Source organism: Camelus dromedarius, chromosome 23 (genome assembly GCF_036321535.1).
Source record: "Camelus dromedarius isolate mCamDro1 chromosome 23, mCamDro1.pat, whole genome shotgun sequence".
Lineage (NCBI taxonomy): Eukaryota > Metazoa > Chordata > Mammalia > Artiodactyla > Camelidae > Camelus > Camelus dromedarius.
In genome coordinates, this window is record NC_087458.1 from 4,373,042 (window position 1) to 4,397,469 (window position 24,428).

General features: G+C 41.8%; 1 protein-coding gene and 1 pseudogene across 5 annotated transcripts in view; both read left to right on the top strand.

Moving 5' to 3' along the window:
• Positions 1–21,012, top strand: part of PIP5K1A (phosphatidylinositol-4-phosphate 5-kinase type 1 alpha) — a 33,763-nt gene extending 12,751 nt beyond the window's left edge. For 3 of the 5 annotated variants that reach the window (XM_010996767.3, XM_031436443.2, XM_064477744.1), the window contains 14 exons: positions 3,262–3,293; positions 4,655–4,735; positions 7,487–7,617; positions 8,055–8,172; positions 8,355–8,507; positions 9,219–9,518; positions 11,693–11,898; positions 13,001–13,084; positions 13,951–13,999; positions 14,166–14,250; positions 15,299–15,445; positions 15,648–15,777; positions 19,015–19,063; positions 19,344–21,012. In XM_010996767.3, coding sequence (XP_010995069.2) covers positions 3,262–3,293; positions 4,655–4,735; positions 7,487–7,617; positions 8,055–8,172; positions 8,355–8,507; positions 9,219–9,518; positions 11,693–11,898; positions 13,001–13,084; positions 13,951–13,999; positions 14,166–14,250; positions 15,299–15,445; positions 15,648–15,777; positions 19,015–19,063; positions 19,344–19,346 — 1,568 coding nt within the window. In that variant the 3' untranslated portion in view covers positions 19,347–21,012. The remainder of the gene's footprint in view (positions 1–3,261; positions 3,294–4,654; positions 4,736–7,486; positions 7,618–8,054; positions 8,173–8,354; positions 8,508–9,218; positions 9,519–11,692; positions 11,899–13,000; positions 13,085–13,950; positions 14,000–14,165; positions 14,251–15,298; positions 15,446–15,647; positions 15,778–19,014; positions 19,064–19,343) is intronic. The other 2 variants (XM_064477745.1, XM_031436444.1) reach the window with 2 other exon arrangements.
• Positions 6,185–6,307, top strand: LOC116148268 (small nucleolar RNA SNORA11; annotated as a pseudogene).
• Positions 21,013–24,428: the final 3,416 nt, after the last annotated feature.

Sequence of the window (24,428 nt, forward strand, 5' to 3'; positions counted from 1 at the left end):
AGTAACATTGATCAAATTCTCTAGATATTTTTCTCTTCCCTTTTATTCTTCTTTGGTAGGTTAGAGCTGTGGTCTGTGCCCTGGGGGCAAAACTTCAGACAAGGAAGAGAGTTGAGTCTTGGGTCCTGATTCTCCTCCCTGTGTTACTTGCTCTGATTATTGTTACGTAGACCCCAGCACTCTAACTGCTTCAGCTGTAGTGTTCTTGGGATGAATCCAAGCTTTGCAGTTGCAGATAGCTAAGCAGTTGGCACAATATTCCACTGAGTGAAGTCCTCCCACCTTCATGCTGGGTACTTTGCAAGATTATAGCAGCCCTAGAGCTACATGTTTGTGTGATAAAACTAGGAAAGGTAGCAAAGTAGAACTTTTTAGGGAGTAAGAAAAGCCTCAGACCTACTCTCTGCTTTGAAATCACTTACCTGCTTTTTTTCCTCCGTTGTTTACTTTGTCCAGTGACTCCTTCCTTGCATGCAGAGGAGGTTATTTTCTAGAATAGACTGTCAGCCTAGGACTGGACTTGGCTCTTGGTTCTACCAGATCCCTCCAGACCCCTTCCCCTGGGACAAAAAAGGAAGAGATAAGCCGAGCACTGACCAAGGAGTCCAGAATCAATGTTGTCTTCTCAACTGAAAGCATATCGATTTCCTCACTGAGAATCACTGATTGTGTAGTTGTGTGTGCGCTTGCACAGGGGATGTTGGGAGAAAGAAGAGTTGAGGGTTTTAGGAGGAGACAAGAATTTTGAGATGCTAATTAGGATTTCATGAAGGTCTAGTTATTGAACATTAAATCTTCCTGTGGGCCCAACTTTGCTCTTGCATTAGAAATCACATATAACAACATATTTGTATAGCATGTCACACACAGTTCATGAAGTACTTTGGTTTAGTTTATCTCATCTAGTCTTTGCAGAAACTTCCTAATATAGGTTCCTCGTTTTTTAGTTAAGTATAGAGAACAGTTTGCCTGGTGTAACAGGGATTTGAACCCAGGTCTTCTGATTTTTAAATAGCTCAGAATGTTGACTGTCAGCTAAAAGGTTCTAAGATAAAAGTTTGACTAATTTTTTTGTTAGTGGAAACCTTAAATTTTACAGTAAGTCGGTAGCAGTTTTAATCATAAACCTGAGTCATCCTGGCTTATTCCTTGGAAACGTTAGCTTAGGGTTCCAGTCCTAAAATACACGCTTTCACCTGTCTGAAGTCAGCATGACTGAAGATGAAGCATCCTGCAAAACGCATGGATTATTGGACTCTGCTTTTTCCCTAATTTTCTGGGTCATTTTATGTAGCACATCTTAACAGCTAGATGACATTTCCCTTGCCTCCTTTTTTGGGAAGAGGAGTGAAAACCATCTGTTCCCCATAATTTTGCTGCTCAGACTCATGAGGGGGAAGGAAATTTTGCTGCTTTGCTTGTTGATACCAGAAATGCTTAGTCTGTGGCCTTTGTACTATTAAGGGCTATCAGATTCTCTCCTCTGAGCCCAGCTATATTTTGAAATTCTCAGGGCCCTTGATCATTGGTCTTAAACAATCATAATTAGAGCTTTACCTGATTGTCTTTAATCCTATCTTGTCTGTGTTGCATTACATTAATCCTTATACATGGACTGGAACTGTGGTCTTCCCACTCAAGTATTATATTATTGAAGATTCATCCCATTCGACCACTTCTTTTTAATTTTCTTTAACATGGCTAATCTTTATTCCCTTTGACTTCTTTAGAACTAGATCAAAGTAATGTATCAGTAGTCTTTGAAGAAAAAAGGCCAACATTCTCCAATATGAAGGGGAGAAAGTTCTGTCTCCCTGAGTAATTGTGATCATGTGTCTCCAGTGTGATCATTGATGAAGGTTACAGGATGGCAGACCCTTAAGAACTGATTTAACCGTTCAGTATTTTTTCTATAGATAATGGTCTTTTAGTCACTTTCTAAACATGCTTATTCTTGAAATTTTTCCTAAATTTAAACTGATAAAAGTCATAAATAATATTTATGAGATTTAACTACACACTTACACATCTGCACTGATTAAATATTTAGCAAGTCAAAGTTACTTTGGTAAGTAAGTAAATTCCAGCAAATTCCTGTTGCATTTACAGCAGAAATCTAGATGAGGATGTAGGGACATAGAGCCAGTTTCTGCCTGCACCCAGTGATGTGTCATTATTTTGACATTGCATCTTCCAGTTCTTAGCCTCCACATCTCCAAGACCAACTCTTTTTTTTTAATTGAAGTATAGTTGATTACAGTATTACATTAATTTTAGGTGTACAACATAGTGATTAAATATTTTTATAGCTTATACTCCCATTTAAAGTTAATATACAATAATGGCTACATTTCCCTGTGCTGTATGACATATCCTTGGTGCTTATTTATTTTATACATAGTAGTTTGTGTCTCTTAATTCCCCACCCCTATCTTGCCCCTCCTCCTTTTTCTCTCCCACTGGTAACCACTAGTTCTCTATATCTGTAAGTCTGTTTCTGTTTTGTTACATACATTTATTTCTTTTATTTTTTAGGTTCCACATACAAGTAATAGAATATTTGTCTTTCTCTGACTTACTTCACTAGGCGTAATACCCTCTAGATCCATCCACGTTGTTGCAAATGGCAGAATTTTATTCTTTTTTTATGGCTGAGTAATATTTTATTTATGTGTACACACACACACACACACACACACACACACACACATCACATCACATCTTCTTTATCCATTCGTCTCTTGATGAACATTTGGGTTGCTTCGATATCTTGGCTATCATAAATAAAGTTTCCATAGACCAACTCTTTACCTTTTTTCTGAAGTAATTAGTAGAGGAGAAAAGCACCATAGATATGCTCTAAAAGTTCTTACCCTTTTAGCTCTACAGGAGAAATGATTAATCAAGCCCCAGACTGTCCAGTGAGTCTTAGGTATCTCTTATGCCCTTTCTCTTTCAGCCATGGTATCAAATGAGACCCTCTGGCTCTGATGGTTAAATGTATCAAGATACATTTCCTAGAGAAAATATGAACACTTCTGTAAGAAAAAAGGACTATAACAAGAACGGAATAAGGACTCTGTGAGTGAGAAGGGACATTTAAAATCCCTATCCTAAAGGATATGGTATCACTTGAGCAAGAGGCAGGAGCTCATTGTCAGGTTCAGTGCAACTCAAATCCTGATTGTCTCAGTGTGCTTGATAGAGATTGTGTGAGTATGTGTACACACTTACGGTTGTGTTTGCTTTTTTTTTTAACAGGGTCTGGAATCAAGAGACCCATGGCATCTGAGGTGAGTTTCACACTGATACAGTGATTCTAAAATTTTAATTCTGGGATAGGATACCTGTTTATGACATCTTTGTTTTCCCCCTGCTTGGGCCTTGGAATCTAGATAGGGTTCTCACATCTCTTTGGTAGGCTAGTAATTATATAACTCTACTTTTATCACAGTTTATTATGAATATTAATAATAGCTCAGATTGATTGAGCATCTTTAATGTATCTAAGTGCCTTTTGTAGGTATTCTTACTTAATCTTTCAAACAGCCCCTATGAGGGTAGGTACCATCGTCATTCATGTTGAACAGATGAAGAAAGTGAGGATTAGAGGTTCTGTAGCTTGCCCAAGGTCTCAGAATGAATACGTGGCGTTAAGGCTGGGCTTCAGACCCAGTCTGACGCAGAAGCTCACTCCCTTGTTTTGCTGTTAATGCCTCCAGTGCATTGCTTCATGGGTAATATGGTGAACTTCTTTTAACCATACTGACGCTATTGATTTCCTAAGTTTTTCTTTGTTGTTCAGGTTATATACTGACAGTTTTCCGGCACTCAGGACCTTAGCAAAAAGAGCAGAACTTAAGTATCAAGCCCTAAGATCGTGACATCCTATTTCTAATAGTTTTTTTGCCTTCTGGCTTATTAAATTAATGAGTATTGACACCACGAAGAATCCTTTCATGTCTGTCGTGCTGGTGTCTTGGCTGTGGAGACTAGCCTTCCAGGTTCTGCCCCATTGGTTTTACTCCTTCTGTTTTTCAGAGGCTGTCATGTGAGTAGAAAACAAAGCCACATCACATTCTCAGGAATCTCTTCAAGTCAGTGAGACCCCTATCTTAGAGGATTCATCTTATTACCTCAGCCTTTTCGTATCTGGGCTCACAGTACTTGCATTTGCCAGTGGCTCAGTCATTTCTGCTGGTGCATTCAGTTTGAGCAGATAGTGTTCATGTTGCATTGAAGGTTAGAGGGCTAGTAGTCTCTAAAAAGAACCTGGGTCTGCCGCGCTTTACTTCTGTCTTGCTTTTGTAAACTGAGGGGCTGTCCTTTTTTCTGGGGCTGCTGTTTCCTACTTCCCCTGTTTCTACTTTTCTCTAGTAATACTCATTTTTATTTTCCATGTCATATTTCTGAGGACCAAAGGTGAAATGTGTCCTTTGGAGTTTTCTTCTGTGTCTTTTAGCCAGTTGATTCATTGGGAAGTAACACCATATAGCTGTGTTTGCAGAGGGTGGATCTTCGGAAGATTTTATAAAATGTTCTTAACCTAAAAAGGATGTGTTGAGTGTTTTGTTTTATTTTGATGTACCATTAAGTAAGCTGTTTGATGTGTTAATGGGAATCATATACTAATCTTGACTCTTCTGTTTTCTAGGTGCCTTATGCCTCTGGCATGACCATGAAGAAAATAGGCCACCGAGGTGTTGATTCCTCGGGAGAGACAACATATAAAAAGGTGTGTTTGGGTGGAACCCTACCCTCTAACTCCAGAAAGGAGTTCTGTCCCTTTGATATTTTTCTCCACATTCTATCCCATTTCTTGGTATCTTAAACTGTTGCCATCGTGCAACTTGAAGTTTAGAATTTGCTTCACAAAGGGTGAATTATCTCCCATCTGTACGTGTGTTTACATGGGAATGTTCTTAATGGAGAAATCTGGTGTTGGATGCTGTTTCACTGATCTGAAGAAACTGTGTTTCCTTGTTAGGTATAAACATGTAACAAGCCTCCAAGGCCATTCTTACCTAGCTTTAGGGAACCATGACTCTTGAAGTTTTTCTGTCTTTGTCTGGGGCTGGATGTATGTACATAAAGTGAAGGCTGGATCCCATTCAGCCTGGTGATACAGAGATAGACAACAGCTGAAGTGTTTTTCTTTATTTCTTCTTTGTGTATGTTTTGGCTTTTGGCTTTTTTTTAAGATTGTAATTTCAGTTGGTGAATAGGACTTAGAACACCTGATTTTGAGCTATAGATATCGAATGGATTGGAAAGATAGTAGTAGTAATAGCCAAGAAGAGAAAACTGAACTGTTGAAGGGAAAGCAGGAGAGAAGCATCCTTGGGTGATCTGATTCTTCAGTTCTGGACTAATTTGGAGATGCTTAGGTTTCCCAGGGGACAGCATTCAGCCTTTTATTTGGCATCTGTACCTTGCTTGGCCCACGTAAATTTTTCTTGTGTCTGTTCTCTGCCTTTATTGCATTATCTTGAGTAATAGAAGTGGACTGACTCAATTCGCAGTCAGGGACCTGACTCTTCCTGGGAATGGGCTCTGAGGCCCATGTCAATTCAACAGACATTTATTGAGTTCTTTTTATGTGCTAAACGTTGAAACAAACAAACAAAAACAGATGAGTTTCTAATCTATTTGGAGAGGTAATCACTTAAAAAATATTTATAATTTTAATGCCCAATTAAATTGTAAGTAGAAATACAAGTAATATCCAGTGAGGGTTGGAGTAAAGGAAATCACTTAGAGCAAAACTGTGCAATAGAACTTTCTACTGTGTTTGAAATGTGCTATATCTGTGTTATCCAGTGTGGTAGCCACTAACCATACCTCACTATGGCTAGTAAGACTGAAGAAGTGTATTTTAAATTAAATTAAAAAAACATTTTTAATGGAGGTACTGGGGATTGAACCCATGACCTCGTGAATGCAAAGCATGTACTATACCACTGAGCTATCCTTATTCCCCAATTTAATTTTGATTAACTTAAAATTAAATAGCCAAATGTGACTAGTAGCTACTATATTGAACAGCACGGATCCAGCTAATATGACATTTTTCCATGATATTGGAACCTTGGATTGTAAGAGTAGGGCTTTTATATTTTTGTTTTAACCATAGTATGATAATTTTAAATCTAAATACTTCTCTCAGAAATAATTTGAGCCTTTCAGGCTTTCTTCTTCAGTTAGAAATTTTTTTTCTCTCTGTTTACAACACACCCAACAGGAATCTAGCTTCATTGTGACAAGGCACAAAATTTAGGGCCTTCCTATGAACATACACCCTACACGTGTCCCCCTGCACCTCCATTCCACATGGCTATTGGGCAGAACCAGTAGGACAGGGCTCAATGTTGGAAGAAAAGCCACAGTATTTAGTGGGGGAATTTTCTACTTAGAGCCTGTCTGGTCCATGCATGGGTCTGCCATGAGTCCTGTTATAGACATGAAGGCTTTGAACCTCTCTTCAAGGGAAAAAAGAGATTCCATATGCCATTCTGGAGTAGTGAAGTTTTTTAGAGGAGTCAAAATACTCTGTATGACATTATAACGATAGATATCTGTCATTGAACTTTTGTCCAAACTAAAGTGAACTGTGGACCTTGGTGATTATGATTTGTCAAAGTACGTTCATTCTTAGTTAAAAAAAAGAAAAAGTACCACTCTGGTAAATGAAAATAACAACTATATATATGTATGGAGAGGAAGTATATGGGAAATTTCCATACCTTCCTGTCAATTTTGTTGTAAACCTAAAACTGCTCAAAAAAACCCCAAAAACCACACACACACACAAGTCTTAAAAACAAGAAAACTCAGGGTAGACATTTTGGGCAAAACTTTGATTTCAGTTATATACATATGTATGTGTGTGTTTGTTGGATTGTGATGTAAAATGTATTTCTTAGGTCAAAAAGTTTGCAAGCCACTGTAGTTAAGTTATACTGGCAAATAAAAGCAAAAATTAACCTTCAAAAAAAAAAATAGAAAAAAGCAACTTTTTTGCCACCCTGTTGTCCTTGGAACACCATTCAGGCCCTGCCTTAGAGGAGTGAAGCTTCAGTAGCCATAGGAACATCAGTTAATTTTAGTTACATTCTATATCAGATGAATAAAATGTTTGGAGGGCCCCAGATACTCTAGGGGCAGTAACCCTTGGAGTGAGACCTAAGATTATTCTGTTAATACAATGTATCTTCCAAATATAGATAGGGTTAGGAGGGAACTCCTGCCTAGCCAGGGCTGGCTCAGACAGTCCCACCTTGGCTGGCTACTGTGTATCTTCATGCCCTTGTATTCTTTGCAGGCCTAACTGCCATGTGAAGCATTGAGATGGCGAGACTGGATCACCCCAGTTCAGTCTGAACTACTAGGAGAGCATTTGCTTTCCCGGGCTCCTGGTTCTTTTCTCCTGAGTTTTTATTGCTGTGATCAGATTTAATACTAGAAACTTGTTTCTCTGGTTTCTCAGACAACCTCATCAGCCCTAAAAGGTGCCATCCAGTTAGGCATTACTCACACTGTGGGGAGCCTGAGTACCAAACCAGAGCGGGATGTCCTCATGCAAGACTTCTATGTGGTAGAGAGTATCTTCTTTCCAAGGTAAGAGGTTAATGTTCAGGGGAATGTCCTGGGAAAATGAGGCTTTTTCATATCAACATCAGGGCCTTTTAGGGGTTCATGTCTAATTAAGGCATGCATCTAGTCCTAAACCTGATTTTAATCAGGGTGATGTGGGACTGCAGAATTTGGAGAGCAGATGCTGTCCTTTGGATGCTTCCATGAGCCTCTGGCCTGTGGACTGAGCCCTAAAAAACAATTCAATGCATTAAGTAGCAGGTAATATGATTCACTGTGCCTGTGTCTTAATTCCCACATTGTGCCTTTGTCCATTTATGTGCCTGACTCATCCAGTCCCTCTGGTTCTCTCAGGAGGGATATATTGACCTCCTTCTGGGTGACTGAGTGTCTTCCCAGCGTGTGGACTCCCTAGATGACAGGGATTGGTAAGTTATGGCTTCTTCTATTTAACCCCACAGTGAAGGGAGCAACCTGACCCCTGCTCATCACTACAATGATTTTCGGTTCAAGACCTATGCACCTGTTGCCTTCCGCTACTTTCGAGAGTTGTTTGGTATACGGCCTGATGATTACTTGGTAAGCGTCCGGATCCCAGGACCCTGGGACTCCAGTATCAGAGGGATGCTTCCAGAGGAAGACCCTCTCTGCACGCTCTTGCTCTAGTTTTTCTTTAGAATAGAACTGCGTCTGTAGTTGATTGCTGGTTGGGCACGCCCTGGTATCTCTGAACCTTTTGCTCTCTTCTCTCTGGGCCCCAGTACTCTCTCTGCAGTGAGCCACTGATTGAACTCTGCAACTCTGGGGCTAGTGGTTCCCTCTTCTACGTGTCCAGCGACGACGAATTCATCATTAAAACAGTCCAGCACAAAGAGGCAGAGTTTCTGCAGAAGCTGCTTCCAGGCTACTACATGGTGAGTGGAAGAGGAGCAGTGGCCGCCTGTGCTGTCCACTCTGCTCCTGGGCAAAGCTGAGGCGGCTGTCCTCAGGGGGCAAACGATGTCAGCACTTCTGTCTTAGGGACATAGCTCATTTTTGTGTGTTTGGCCCCATCTTTTTTGCCTCTCTGTGGCTAAAGGGGTTTTTTTTTATCGCTTCTATTATAAGTGTTATTTGGCTTAGACCCTCCTACGCAAAGGCAGGATTCAGTGACGTTTTTGTTTTCCATTCTTAGTCCAGCTTCTAGATTAGGGAATGAGGTTGGTTACTTCCCTTGATAGTTCTGTATTCATTCTTCTCTGACTGAGATCTTTTGGAGGTTCTGGAGAAGTTAGGGAACTCTCCTTTGCCTCCCTTAATACCTGCAAGAATATATTATACAGAAGGCTGAGGGTTAAGACTTCTTCAGTGCTGTCTTAAACCTCTCTGAAGGAGTATATTCATCATATATATAACATTCTGACTGATGACTATATTGGAAGGTCAGTTGCTCAGCTTGGTGGTGATCTCATTACTGAGATAGATGCATTGGGAAATTTTAAACAAATACGTCGTGGGCTTATGGGCAGGTAGATTGTACCTGAATCCCCTGTAGCAGACAAAGGTAGGTGGCAGCTGTGGCCCTTGAGTTTCACTGAAAATAAACTAACTTGCTCTCCTACTTCTTTGTACTTTCTTGCCCTCAGAACCTCAACCAGAACCCTCGGACTTTGCTGCCTAAATTCTATGGACTGTACTGTGTGCAGGCAGGTGGTAAGAACATTCGGATTGTGGTGATGAACAATCTTCTACCACGGTCAGTCAAGATGCACATCAAATACGACCTCAAGGGCTCAACCTACAAACGGCGGGCTTCCCAAAAAGAGCGAGATAAGCCTCTCCCCACCCTTAAAGACCTAGACTTTTTACAAGACATCCCTGACGGGCTCTTTTTGGATGCTGACATGTACAATGCTCTGTGCAAGACCTTGCAGCGCGACTGTTTGGTGAGTTTGTCATATTTCCTTCTCTCTCAGGCACTAAAACAGCTTTGCTGTTCTTAGGCATCTAATCTGTGGGAGATGGGACTCCTTAGCTCCATGTCCCAGACTTCATTTAAAATAAATTTTACTTTAGATTCTTGCTATGCCTTTATATTTTTACTTTCTCCCTGTTTATTCTCCCCTACCTGTCTTCATTTTTTTTTTTTTTTCCTACCTGTCCTGGGCCTCAAAATCACACATTCTCCTTATTTTCTTACCAGCACCATAATTCCTCAGTTTTTGGTCCTGACTGCCTAATTGAAATTTATATCTTGGAAGCTAAGTGCTGCTGAAGAAAATCACACAGCTGTGTGTACTGGTGTCTCTACAGATTTCTGATAACCAGCCTGGACTCCCCTTGTTGTTCATTAGCCCCTCTGAGAGACTTCAGATGATTGGCACTCTCTTCGGACAGTTTTCTAACTCCCAGCCCCCGAGCCTTGTTTCTTAACAGACTACCTCAACTTTCTATCCTGTGCTGTCGCTTTGTGCTACCCCTATCTCCAATTTATAAATGGTTCTACATTAAGCATCCTTAATCTAATTTCTTCCCAACTTGGTGGCTCATTCCAGGTCAGTCTTTTTTGTGACCTAGATCCATTTCCCCCTCTTCCTTTAGGATCCTGCTTCACCTGCTTACTTCCTTTCCTTCCTCAGGCTTCAACCTCTACTGTTTTCTGTCTACATACAAACAAGTTTATCTCTTTTTTATTTTATGATTAGGAGGATTTTTTTCAATGTCTCCGTCTAATGATACCTCCATTTCTCCTTTTCCTTTCTCTTCTCCTGTTCCTGCCTCAGCCCACTGTGTCCTGGCTTTTGCTCTCACTGCTTCAGTTGAACTACTGTCTCTAATGACCACCTAGATGCCAAATACAGAGTACTTCTCAGTCCTTCCTTGAATTTTCTACAGTGTTTGACAGTTGATTATTTTCATTTCTTAACATCTTTTGGGTTTTTGACCTCTTTCTGTGCTTATTTTTCCACGTCCTTGATTTTTTTTTTCCAAACTGCTTTTGTCATCTTCTACTCAATCCATAATGTTGTCCATCCTTGCCTTCTTTGCTCACTGTGCATCTGCTTCCAGGATAATGCCTGTTTCAGGTGGACTCGTTTGGTTGTGAGACCTACAGACTTCGTGGAGCAGAGGGGTTTTTCAAACTAAACATAAGAATCAGTCTGGAGGAAAAAAAAAAAAGAATCAGTCCTTTACTCTCTTTATCCCTTACTCTACCCATTTACCAAAACACCCTTGGTTGAGCTGCACCACCAAAGTAAGGTACTACAACTGGTGGGAGCGCACTGGGTTGAGCACTGTAGGAGACAGCCCAGGCTCCTTAATATGACATCAGGCCTGTCATTGTCTTGTCCCTGCTCTTCTCTCTAATGTGCCAAACACGTACCCTTTGCATTTCATGGTCTAGCAACACCAAATTATACCTCCCTGCACATAGCCTGCTTTTCATGCATCCAGGCCTTGGCATTAGTCTTTCCTTCTTTTATATTTTCTCTCTAATCTATCCCTCATAAATTTATGTATACTTCCTTACCTCCTCTGTGCTTTTCCTCAATCATGTAGGCACTTCTATTGTTACACATATTAGACGGTATTGTATTTATTTTTATGTTTGTTTCCCTTCCTACATTATAATATCCTTGAGGACAGAAGCTCTCTTAATTATCTTTGTATCCCCAAAAGCAGGCAGAATGCCTACAAATGATGGGAATTCAGCAAATATTGAACTGAATTGAAGCTGGCCATTTAAGATCCTGCAACAGACCTGCTGTGTCACAAAGTGTGCTTTTACCAGCCCCTCCTTGTGGATTCTTCAGAGCACAAATATGTATTCTTTGTTCCATGAAGAGATACAAGGAAGGAATAAACAAAGAGGAGCCTGTGGGCTAGGCAGTGGCCTAATTTGTATTTACTCCAGTGAAAGAAAATGAAGGGTATCAGTGAAGGGTGACCACAGGAGGTTAATATGCTGTTCTCCAGGGAGCAGGAAGAGCAAAGGCTAATCCTGTGGTTAACTCTGGAAGTTCATTATTGAGAAAAATTAGATCAGGAAAGCTGTGAGAGCCTAAAGACAGACTCTCAGACCTCCCAAGGCTCAGGTTGCGTTTCTTCTTTCTACTAGGTGCTGCAGAGCTTCAAGATAATGGACTATAGCCTCCTGGTGTCCATCCATAACATAGATCATGCGCAGCGAGAGCCTCTGGGCAATGAGTCACAGCATTCAGTTGACACTCGCAGACCGGCCCCACAAAAGGCTCTCTACTCCACAGCCATGGAATCTATTCAGGGCGAGGCTCGACGAGGTGGCACCGTGGAGACTGATGACCAGTGAGTGGACTCAGGGGCACCAGGAATGAGAGCATAAGCTCAGAGCATTTTCTCTTGAGGGAGGGATGCAGCTTTAGGGAAGAAGTAGCCTTGATTCAGCAGTTATGTCAACAACATTAATGCTTACAGACCTAAAAGGAAAGGAAGATGTGTTAACTTTGGGATTTGTACATCTGGGAAGGAGAACTATTCAGAAGGAAGAGACTGAAAAAAATGTGCATTAAGAGTCTTAGACACATGTCTGCAAATTATGTTAGAACTTCATCAAAAACAGTTTATTGTAGACTTCTTTATGGAAGGGCATCTTTCTTTTTTTTTTTTTTTTTTTGAGTGAAGGTAGACTTAGTCAGAGAGATACATTGAAAGGTAAGAGAAAGGCCACGAGGTGTGGGGGTTGGGTGCTCAGATTAAAAGTAGGTACACACCCCATAGACAGAATGTGGGCCGTCTCCGAAGAGGGAGAGAGAGGGGTGGCCGGCATCTTTCTTACCATCATGAATCAAGGAAATGTAGTTGCTGAAGCATTATAAATGTCTCTTAGATGGTTTCATGTTAGGGGGAGGGTATAGCTCAAGTGGTAGAGCACATGCTTAGCATGCATGAGGTCCTTGGTTCAATCCTTAGTAGCTCCATTTAAATAAATAAATAAATAAACCTAATTACTTCCCCCCTCTAAAAAAGTTTAAAAAATAAAATAGAACAGGGCTCAGCAAATGTTAGATGGTTTCATATTAAGGTATTCTTTACCATGACTCTCAAGAAGAATGCCTTAGTGTGCCTAAATTAAAATATGAAAGTACTAAGAAAATTTAGTTAATTGGGAGAGTGTTCCTAAAATTGCTGAGTAGGGGTGATTTTTAGATTCTGTCTGGTGGTGTTGGGGTGGGAGAGGCAGGCAAGTGAGATTTGGAGAAAAAGAGGTTATAATACGTACTCCAAAGTGGTTCTTGGGGTTAGGGGAAGGCTCTCCTTCTTCCCCAGTTTATGGAAGATTGGGACAGTTACGTTTAGGTTTCAGTTACTTGTCCTGATTTGATTAGAGGTTAGCCGAAGCCTCTGCCTGCTAGCCAAAAGGCTTTCCTACTCTCTTTCTCTTCCCCAGCATGGGTGGCATCCCAGCCCGGAATAGTAAAGGGGAGAGGCTGCTGCTTTATATTGGCATCATCGACATCCTGCAGTCTTACAGGTGAGGAGCTTATGGGCCCAGGGGCAGGGCGGCTGTAGCTGACTACTCACACTGCTCTCTCAGGTGGCTTTATCACCAGATCCTTCCTGAAATAAGAACAATGATTGCAGTCTGGCTGCTTGCCTCATTGGGTTTCAAATGGTGGTTATTTCCTTGATCTCGCCTGTCTCTTGGCTTCCTTACCCCACCACCTCCCCAAGCATAGCATATACCTCTGTGGAAAGCTGAGTCAGTCTTCGCAAGTCTGAGCTAGGTAAAATACCCCATCTGTCTGGCTCTTTGTGAAAAACCTGTGAGATGAGTCATACTCCACATTGGGATACAGTTGGAAACACGTTCCTTTTTTCCATGGAGGAAAAACAAGAGGGTCATTGTGTTCTGTGAAGAGTATTAGCCTGTGGCACTAAGAGGCAGTGAAGGGGTGGAGGGGGGAGAAACTTGAAGTGTTAGACCCCAGTTTTGTTCCTGTAAGTTTTCAGGTACTAACGAGGACTGGACAATACTTGATTTACTGATTTAGAGTTTTATCATCCAATTTTAAGTTTCCCCATTCAGGCTTGCCCATCTGTCCTTGCAGCTCTCCTTTTATAATAAATATTCTTGTCCCTGACTTGCCAGGGACATACTAACTACCCTTTTCCCACAGGGAGATAATTGATTCATCTAGAAACATCTCTGATCTCCATGCTGAATAAGCACTACAATGTCTGTTCCTTGGAAAGCCAGTCTAACAGTGGGAGTGCTTTCCCAGCTGCTGTTTTTAAGTTTTTCTGTTATGCTTGCCTTTTTAACTACCTGAACCAGAAAACAGTAAGGTCATTCATTTAAAACCTATGTGAATGCATGATACACATTGTTCTCGGCAGGTTTGTTAAGAAGTTGGAGCACTCTTGGAAAGCTTTGGTACATGATGGGGTGAGTAGCAGCCAACTAGACGCTCTCCCCTTTCTGCCTCCCTCCCTTCTGATTTGCCCCTGTTTCCTTTTATGGGTTATTTCATTTGTGGGTAAGGCCCCTGGACTAGAAGTCCTCTTGCTGGGCGCCCCTCCCTAACTCTGCAGCCGTCTCTTTTGCTCTGCAGGACACCGTATCGGTGCATCGCCCAGGCTTCTATGCTGAACGGTTCCAGCGCTTCATGTGCAATACAGTGTTCAAGAAGATCCCTTGTAAGTGGCTTCTGCCAGATGACCCCTAATGACCCCCTTACTTCAAGAGATGAGGGGCAGGACACCTCTGTCAGGGAACTGCCAAAGCCAGAGGCTTCTCCTGCTCTACCCACATCGTGTGAGAACTGCTGCCCATCCTTATGTCAGTCACTCTGTCTGTCCCAGTCGTTTCCAAGTTGCTGCTTTTCCTCCCCGGCAATCCCTACATATGTCATTGAGGTGAGGGGCATTTCTGAGAAATTGGCGGGATTGCAAAAATGTGTAGTTGTGGGTGTAGGATCCATGCTACAAGCTGAGATAGGCAAAGCCAGACATTTATGGACAGAAATAGGCAAGGATATTACCAGTGTTCAGTTTTTTTGTCCATGTCCCCAGTGCCAAGGAGTTCTCAGATTAGGATCAGAAGGTTGGAGAAGCATTTACTCATTTCTGCTTAGCAGGTGTTCTTGGTCTCTTCCCTCAACTTTCTCGGTTGGGAAGTGCCAGTGTTCTTCTTTCGAAACCTTCCATGCTGCTGCCACTGGCAGATTCCAGCTCCTCCTTCCCATCTCCTCATCACAGGCATCAGTCGTCCCTTGGTGAGGCAGAGAGGGTTTAGGCATGCCAGTCTTAAGAAACACGGGAAAGTCCTTTCAGTCTTTTCAAAGTGATACATAGGCAAGTGTAAAATACCATAGTGCTGTGAGGATGTAGAGTGAGAGGGTCATCTCTGTCTGGCTTAACTGGAGGATGCTATGAATGGACAAAGGAGTTACGGCCTAGGGGCATTTCATCAGGTGGAAGCAAAGTCGTCGAGGTTGTGTGTAGGAGGGGAGAGAGATGTACGTGTCTCTTTTCCTCTAGATTCTCTGCTGCTTTGCGAAGTGAACTGAGATGCCCTCTCTGAAGAGTAGCGCATAGAGCCCATCTCTGTTGACATTAACCCTTTTTCCTGCTTTGCAAAAGAACAGCTTGGGGTTTGTGCTGGGGACACTAGCGAGCCGTACCTATGTCTTGGTGACGGTTTCTGAGGTGGGTGCTAAGTAGGCTGTCTCTTTCCCTTTTGAAGTGAAGCCCTCTCCTTCCAAAAAGTTTCGGTCTGGCTCATCTTTCTCACGGCGAGCAGGCCCCAGCGGCAACTCCTGCGTAACTTACCAGCCATCGGTCTCTGGGGAACACAAGGCACAAGTGACAACAAAGGCGGAAGTGGAGCCAGGTCAGCGCCGGGGTTGGGGTCCCCATGTGATGGGGCACTCCCTCCCTTCCTTCTGAGCCCTTACCTTATCTGCCTAGGACCTCTTCTCCCCATTCCTGTCCAGGAAAAGCCAAGTTGCTACATTTTTTTCCCTATTACTTCCCCCACCCCATTTTCTCTTCTTTTTTATTTATTGATTTTCTTCCCCTTTTCTTTTTTCCAGGCGTCCACTTCGGTCGTCCTGATGTTTTACCTCAGACTCCACCTTTGGAGAAAATCAGTGAGGTCTCGACTGTCCCCGACCCCTATTCCTCACCTGCAGCTGGAGAGGCTTTGCAGGTGCTAACTGCAAGGTTGGTTTCTTGGCCTCTTTCTCCACTTAGTCTTCTCATCTCTCTGTTCAGGTCCTTGAGAACCTCTGCAATTCTGTTTTTTTCCAGAGATCGTTGTTGGTCTTTTTGCTCTTTACTAGAGTTTTGCATGTTCACCTTCCTAAGAGCTCATCTTTAGTGATTTGGAACTAAATATATCCAGAGGTGGATCGACATCTCTGCACTTTTAGGGGGTGGTGGGAAGCCTTTGTGTACAGACTTTTTCTGACATTTAGTCAGAATATCCCAGCTAACCCTTCATTTTCCTGGTGAGTAAAGTGAGAATTCTTAGATTAGGATTTAAGGCTGGAAAGATTCATAGGCAGTGAAGACAATGAACAGTCAGCCTTTCAAAAGGATCCAGTGTAAAGATTGTGATTTAATTTTGCTACTTGGTATGTTAATCATCTATTATATTATAATAAATTACCCCAAAACTTAAGTGACTTAAAATAACAAACATATATTGTAGTTTCTGTGAGTTAGAAATCCAGGTACAGCTTACCTGGGTTCTCTGGCTCAAGGTCTTTCATGAAGTGGTAGTCAAGCCGTTGGCCAGGGCTAGGTCCCACCTGAAGGCTTAACTGAGAGGCTTCACTTCTAAGCTCATACATGTGGTTATTGATTCATTTCCTGGTGGGTTGCTGTACCGAGGGCCTTGGTTTCTTGCTGGCTATTGTCTGGGGCCTCCCTCAGGTCTTTGCCAAATGAGCCTCTCCGTAGGATAACTCAGAACATGGCAGCTGGCTTCTCTCAGAGTGAGCAAGTGAGAGTGCCTGCACCTAAGCAGAAGCCACAGTCTTTTTGTAACCACATCTCAGAATTGACATTCTGTCACCTGTACTGCATTCTGCTAAATCAGCCCCACAGTCAAGAGGAAGGGATTACCCAAGAGTGTGAATGTCAGGAAGCAGGGATCACTGTAGGCTTCTGAAACTAAGAGACAAGCTGTCTTTTCCCCACACACCCAGCATACATTGGTGAGACAAACATTAGACAACCACTTCACACATTCCTGTACAAAAAAGAGAGAGTGGGAGGCACGGGGGAGTCACTGACCGTAGCTAGTCTAAAATCCAGCAAATGTTGGAGTTTCTTTGATCAGATCTCAAAGCATGAGAATTATTCATGGCTCTTGGCTCTGCCTTGTGGACTCTTGGTTTTGCCTTCTGAGTCTTCCTTTTTCATGAAAGCTAGAATGTGTTTGCAGCTGAGTAGTTTTCTCAGCCTGCTTCTTGCCAGCAGAGTTTTGGGGATCCAGTGGTCTCTCTTCATTGTGTACTGTTTCTGTTCCTTTTAGTCCAAGCTGTAGTGTTTCTGGTCTTACAATACTTGCCAAGATTTTATGGGCCTCCTGTGAATCTCACTGGGATTCATTCTATTAGACAAAAACCATACCCACAAATACCTTCTTGATAAGCCCTGTGCTTCTTAGAGATCCTGTTAACGTGAGAGGATCTGAGAGACATACCCTTAGTCTTTTGAATGGCCTTTTGTATGAATGAATAGTACTTTCGGTTTTTAAAAATATGTTTTACAGTCATAGCTTTGGCTTCATCTGTAGACTACATTTTCCTGGCAGTGCCGTAGATTTTACCCATTTCTTAATTTTAGCATTATTTGGAGAGGTTTAGAATTTTCAAAACCCATCAAGTTGTGGCTTCTTTTTGTTTAGTAGTCTGTTTCTTAATTTACTGTTCTTCTCTCATATTTTACTATAAGCACTAAGAAGAAGCCAGGTGGCACCTTCAGCACTTGCTTTAGAAACCCTAACTAGATCACCAAGTTCCTTAGGCACATACTTTCCACATACCTGCATATGACGCTGTTGCTGAACTTTGTTCCACTGCGTTGCAGGGATCCTCTTTCTTCAATGTCCCATAAGATTTTTCTCACTTTCCTTTAAGCCCTCACTGGCAAACCTCTTAAAGTGCAAGATTCTATAGTATATTCAGGACACTTTTAAACTTGCCCTAGAACCCTCCTCAAGCCTGCTCCCCTCTTCCTTTCACATTTTAGATTTTTATTACAGCAACACTTTACTTGCAGGTACAAAAATCTATGTTATCTATTATTGTGTGACAAATTATTCTAAAATTTAGTAGCTAAAAACAACAAACATTATCTCAGATTTTATGTGGCTTAAGAATCTGGGTGTGTAGTAAGCTAGAAAGAGAAAAAAAATACCATATTCACTCATGTGGAATCTAAAAAAAAAAGAGACAAACTTACTTACAAAACAGAAACAAGACTCACAGACATAGAAAACAAACTTATGGTTACCAAGGGGGCAAAAAGGTGGAAAGGGATAAATTGAGAGTTCGAGATTTGCAAATACTAACTAATATATATAAGATAGATAAACAAGTTCATGCTGTCTAGCACAGGGAACTGTACTCAATATCTTGTAGTAACTTAGGGTGAAAAAATATGAAAACAAAAAATGTGCATTCATGTATGACTAAAGCATTATGCTGTACAGCAGAAATTGACACATTATAAACTGACTATACTTCAGTAAAAATATATATATTTAAAAAAAGAATCTGGGTGTGACTTAGCTGGGTCCCTTTGGCTCAAAGTCGTAGGAGGTTACAGTCAAGCTGTTAACCCCTGAAGGCTTGCCCAGGGGAGGATGCGCTTCCATGCTTACTTGTGTGGTTGTTGGCAGGATTCATTCTCTTCTAGACTGTTGTTGGCTGCTGGCCTGTGTTACTCCCTACATTTCGTGTCACATGATCCTCTCCATAAGGCAGCTCACAGCAGGGCAGCTAGCTTCCTCACAGCCTCCAAGTGAAAGAGTGTGTGTCCAAGAGGAAGCTGTCGTCTTTTTGTAACCTAATCTCAAAAGTTGACTTTCCATCACCTGTGCTGCATTCTCTTTACTAAAAGAAAGTTACTAAACTCAAGAGGAGAAAATTACACTATGACATGACCAGGCGGCAGTGATCACTTGGGTGCCTACCACAGCTGGGGATTGAAGACGCGAGAAGAGGGTGTTGGGAAGTATTTCATAGAAGTCAAGAAACTAGATAGTTAAAAAAAGGTGCTTCCAAATCTAATAGCTTTTAACCTCTTCTTTCTGAATCCTAAATTGATTCTGAATGAAACATGAAGAAGCAGTATGAGATTTGACTTGAGAGTCCTTTTTCTTTTTTACTTACTAATTCTTCTCTCTGCTTTTTTTTTTTTTTTCTTTCTTTCTTTCTCTTCTATTAGCTCAACCCTCTTGGAAAAGCCTGAAGTTACAGAGTCAGAGTTCATCCACGTGAGTGTCTGGAATGTGGGGGAGGTGTGCGACACTTTGAAGAGTATAGAGAGCATCACTGATGGAGTAGAGCAAGGGATTGATTGGCAAGGTTAGGGGACTGGGTGCCGCCTAAATATTAAAATTTTGTGTTTTTGGTGCCTTGTAACTTGGAAGTTGAGGGTGAACTAGAAGAAAACTTCTTAACTCTGCCAACTAGGTGGAAATTCACTTGAATTCCTTTCCTACCTCCTCACTTCATACTCCACATCCTTAACTTTTACACCCTTTTTCTTTTCAGTGAGCAGAAATCATCAGAAGACCTGGAACAAGATTCTGCCATCTCTGTGATCCCAAGATGTCAGCCCTTGACCCAGCAATGCTGATTTTTCTTTTTCTTGGTCATCAGAAAAGGGGTGTAATGGAGGCTAGGGGAGCTCTCCGTCTCCTTCCTGAAGAAGAACGTCTTCTACTTCCCCTTCCTCATGAATGGGCATTAGTGCCCCGGCTGGTTGAGAACAGCAGCATCCTCTCCACTCCTGAGCTGAGTGGCACAAGTTTCCAGCTGGCCAGCCTTGACTTCCACCACTGAGTTGTTTTTAAACCCCCATTCTTCCTGTTGGGAGTGCGATTGCTGGACTTGGTGGTTTTCTTCCCCATCATGTACCTTTTACCAGGAGCTGGACTCTTACTTTCCTCAGGACAGACTGGCTGGCACACTATCCCCACCTTAACTTTCTCTCTGGAAGAAGACCCCTGTAATCTTTGTAAAAGTTTTTTTGGGGTAAGGGTGTTTAACCACCTCCAGCCTTTTTTATTTTCCCCCTTGAAAAAGGAAAAGAAAAATAGCACACAGTTTCAAGCCAGACAGTTTCAGATCAAAACTGCACACGTGTCAAAGAGATGCCTGTTGATACGGTTCCCTCAGAAGAGCCCTGGTATTTAAGAAACGGAATTGTGGTGCTTGCTCTCCCAGGAGCAGCTCAACTTTACCTCCTCCTCTCCTGATGAATTTCTTAAGGCTGAAGGAACGGAGAGAGTGGGACGGGGGGTAGTCTTGACCCCTCTTGTTAAGCAGGGGGGCAGTCACAGGGCTGAAAGAGCAGAACTCTTCCCTGGTGGGGCCTACTCACTGCTGGGCCGTAATGACTATTACTGTTTTGCCGTTTGAAATGTATTCTGCTTGTTTTTCTAAATATGAAGACTTATCAAATGAATTTCAGATTCTTCTTCAAAGGAGATTTCTTCCTTGTTCTTACCACCACCTTTTCCAACAGTATCCTGCTATTCGTGGAGCTGAGGGGCAGCTCTGTGCACCTGTGTCTGTTTAACAGGTAGTCCATGACTCTGAGGCTAGAGAATATTCTCTTAAACTCACGGGGAGCCAGCAGATTCTTGCCTTAGTGAGGTCATTGCTGTGCCTCATGCCCTGCCGCCTCTCTTCATGCAGAGACCTTGGAACTGGGGGCTGTGTCATCCCTCTCCTCCCCGTCTCCAAGAGTCGTGGTTCTGTCTGATCCCCCTAGTCCTGTCAGGGGAAGAGGGGGGCCTGGCATCTCAGGCCAGTTGTTGAATCCCCATACCATCCCCTCTCCATCCCATCCTACCTTGATAGTAGGTTAACCCGTACCCCGACTAACTGTCTATATTAGACACCCCCAGCCAGTTTCTGGCTGCCTGTCTTTGCTGCCATGTTCTTTTTTACAAGAAGGAAAGAAACAATTCTTGCTATTTTTTTTCATAATTTACTATTTATGATGTATTTAAGTGTTTTATTCAGGACAGAGTTCTGTAGGGGGTGGGAGGGAATATTTGAGGGAGGCTGGGTCTTAGGGAAGGGGATGGGGAATCAACATTTTTATGAAGTGTCACTATTTGCCTCTACTTTGTATTGTTCGGAAATGGCAAATACAATATAAAAGTGATAAATATCTGGTTTTAATGTATTAAACTTTCATCAGTTATTTAGACCTCTTGTTTCTTCTTGGTTCTTTTTCATATACCATCTGCTCCACCCTCCTACCCCATCACCCAGGCTCAGTTTTGTTCACGTTGCCATGAACAAATGCATCCTTTCCAGTTTTCCTTAACTCCAGTTCTGTCTAACTCAGGCTAAGAGAAATGGCTTCATTCACCTTCCAGCCACCCCTTCCATCTTAACAACTGAAACTTCACAAGGAAAAACTATGAATGAATAGGAAGGAGATTAATGTAGTTCTGTTGCCTAGGTTGCAACCCACTTTAATTGAGGGATTTGGGGATCCAAAGCTCCAAATCTTACTCAGGTTTAGGAGGATAGGAGGGGTACAGTGGGAAAAACAAGCTTGAGATTGCTTGGTCCTAGGATTCCCTCCCTTTCTTTCCCTTGACCTGGCCCTAAGATGTCACTCTTAGGGAGGCATAAAGACTGCTTCCCTCAGCTCTGTGTTTCCCTCCGTGAGGTTGAGCTTAGGCTATTTTACTGAGATGGGAAACTAGACAAAAACTGAGGATTGCTCTAAGGTGTGTGGGTAGGGGAGCTTTGGAGAGAAGCAAGTTAATTTAATATTGCTCCTTTCCACACTGCTATTCCCTGTCTTGTTAAGGTCATTCTACAGATATTTATGTAGTAGCTAATGAGCAGTGCATGGGGCAGGCATTTCAGAAGAAGTAACCGTCATAAGAGTTCACAGTGTCCAGGAGGAGCACACACGTACATGCATGCAAAAATAGCACATTAGATTAATGATACAGTTAAGGATTTCAGTTCTCTGAAAGAGTGATACAGAATATAAAGGTGGAAGAAAATCAGAGGTCATGTGGGCTGGAAGTGTTGGGAAGGTTTTTCTTCAGCACAAGAGCCTACAGGTTTAAGAATCATCTGTTCAGAGTACGAGGAAGAGACCGCGGTGAGAGCAATGGTGGAGGGAGACCTGAACGAGGATACTGGGATAAGTGTAGGTAGAAGCAGCACTGGAAGCCCTGACCTCTAGGCCGAGGGATTTTTATTTTAAACTGTGGGCAATGAGGAAGCATAGGATGTTTTTGTCCCTAAGTAGGACATGATCAAAAAATAATTCTGAGGCTAGTCTGTTGACTAAGCCCTATCAAAGTGGATACAAAAAAGTGATTAGACTATAATAATTTAGGTTTGAGGTGATGTGTGTCTAGGATGATGGTGGTAACCACTTGGAGAGAAAGGGAGAGAACAGAGTAAAACTATTATGATTGAACAAGTAATTGGATTGAAGGAAGAATTGGGGATTCTTAAAAGTTTTTACCTTGAGGTTAAGCCACAGGCTCAGCCCTCCGTTAGGCTGGGTAAGGAGACTTCTTCCCTAAAAGAAACTGAATCTGAACGTGTTTTAGGCAAAAAATTATCTTACTGCTACCCTTACCCTGTTGCTGGGCATACTCGGGCAACTGGCGGGCAGGTGCGCTTGATGTGCACTTGAGTGGTCAAGGGTCCCTCTAGTGGTGAGCAGTAGCTGCTGCTTTACAGCTGTACGATGTGATCTGTATTCAGATACAAGTAGGATCTGGTCCAAAAGTCAGGGAAATCAAAGCCATAGGATAATAAAGCTGGAAATCCTGGTCTAATATTTTACTCTAAGGTATGTCAATCTCAGTTATTCTGAAAGTTATTCATTGTTTTCAGAGTTGGCGTCTCATTCATTCTTTAAACAGACTTGCCAGTTAAAATGGATTTCAGATTTAGTTTTTCAAAGACATGACAAATCAGTATCATCTGTAAAATTATTTTTAAAAAATTCATTATAAAGCATCAGCTGTTTCCAATTTCCTCTCTCTCCTCTCTTTACTTTTTATTATGGACATTTCCAAACCAAAAGAAGAGTAGTATCGTGAGCCAACATGTATGCAGCAGCCAGCTTCAATAATTGTCAACATAAATAAGACCAATTCATTTCATCTATGCTTTCTACCCCACCCCTGCTTTCTCTCTGCACCTCCAAAGGATTAAGTTAAAATAAATCCCAGACGTCATATTCTTTTATTTTTAACTCAAGAGATAAGGGCTCTTTTAAAACATCATGCCTTTAAAAATTAATTCCTTACTAATGTCCAATCAGCGATCACAGTTAGCCAACAGTCTTAAAATGAATTTTTACAAATAGTTTTTTTGACCCCAGTCTCACAAACTCACTCCCAAGTTTTTGCTGCCACGACAAAATATCTTTTATTAAGGTCACTGATGACCTCTATCCTGCTAAATATATCAGTCCTCATCTTACTTGACATGTCAACAGCATCTGACAGTTTATTACTCTCTCCTTGAAATATTTTCTTCACTTAGCTTCTGGGGTACTACATACTTTCTGGTTGTCCTTACCAAAACGCTGGCCCATCTCCAGCCTCTTTTCTGGTTCCTCCTTCTTTGTCTTACCTCTAAATGTTGAGGTGTCCAGGGCTCAATCATGGGACCCCTTTTAGTCTACATTCACTCCCTAGGAAATTTTTTAAAGTCCTGAAGACCCTATATAATTTGTCCAACTTGTCACCTCAATCAATTAAAAGCTCCCAATTACTATCTCCAGTCCAGATCTTTTTTCCTGAACTGCAGACTCATATATCTACCCACTTATTTGACATCTCCATTTAGGTGTCTTATAGGCATCTTAAACCTAACATGTCCAAAGCTGAATTTCTGGTTCCTACCCCTCCTAATCCATCTCCAGAAATAGTGACATCATTCTTCTGGTTGCTTAGAACCAACTCTGGTATCTTCCTTAACACTCTCTTTCCTTACATCCTCTATCAAATTCATTGGCAAATTTTGTCAGTTTTGTATCTTATGACATACTTGAAATCCAATCATATATCACAATTTTCACGTCTTGTTACTACCCTAGAATAAGCCACCATCATATTATCTGATCACTAAAATAGTCTAACTGGTCCATCTCCTGCTCTTTTTCCCCATAGTTTGTTCTCAGTGCAGTAGTCAGAGTGATCCTCTGTTGAAACTCCAACAGCTCCTATCTCAGAGTACTTAAAATAACCTATGCCGTTGTACATGATCCCACCTTTTTATTCCGTTTGCCTCTCTGGCCTCATTTCTTCTCTCTCTCTCCCTCTATTCCAGGCTCTGCTGGCCTTGTTCTTAAGTACACTCTTAACTCAGAACATTTGCACTTTCTCTTTCCGCCAGGTAGCCTTCAGGTCTCTTTTCAAATGTAAGGCTTCCCTAATATCCTGTTTATATAAAATAGAAACCATATCCACCCTGCTTTATTTTTCTCAGTGCTTATCATTTGACTATGTCTATATTTACTTATTGGTTTAGTTTCTGCCTTCCCCAATAGAATGTAAGATTCACAAAGATAGGACTTTGTTTTGTTTCCTTCCAAGTGCCTAGAATAGTGCCTGACTCCCAGGTAAATGAATG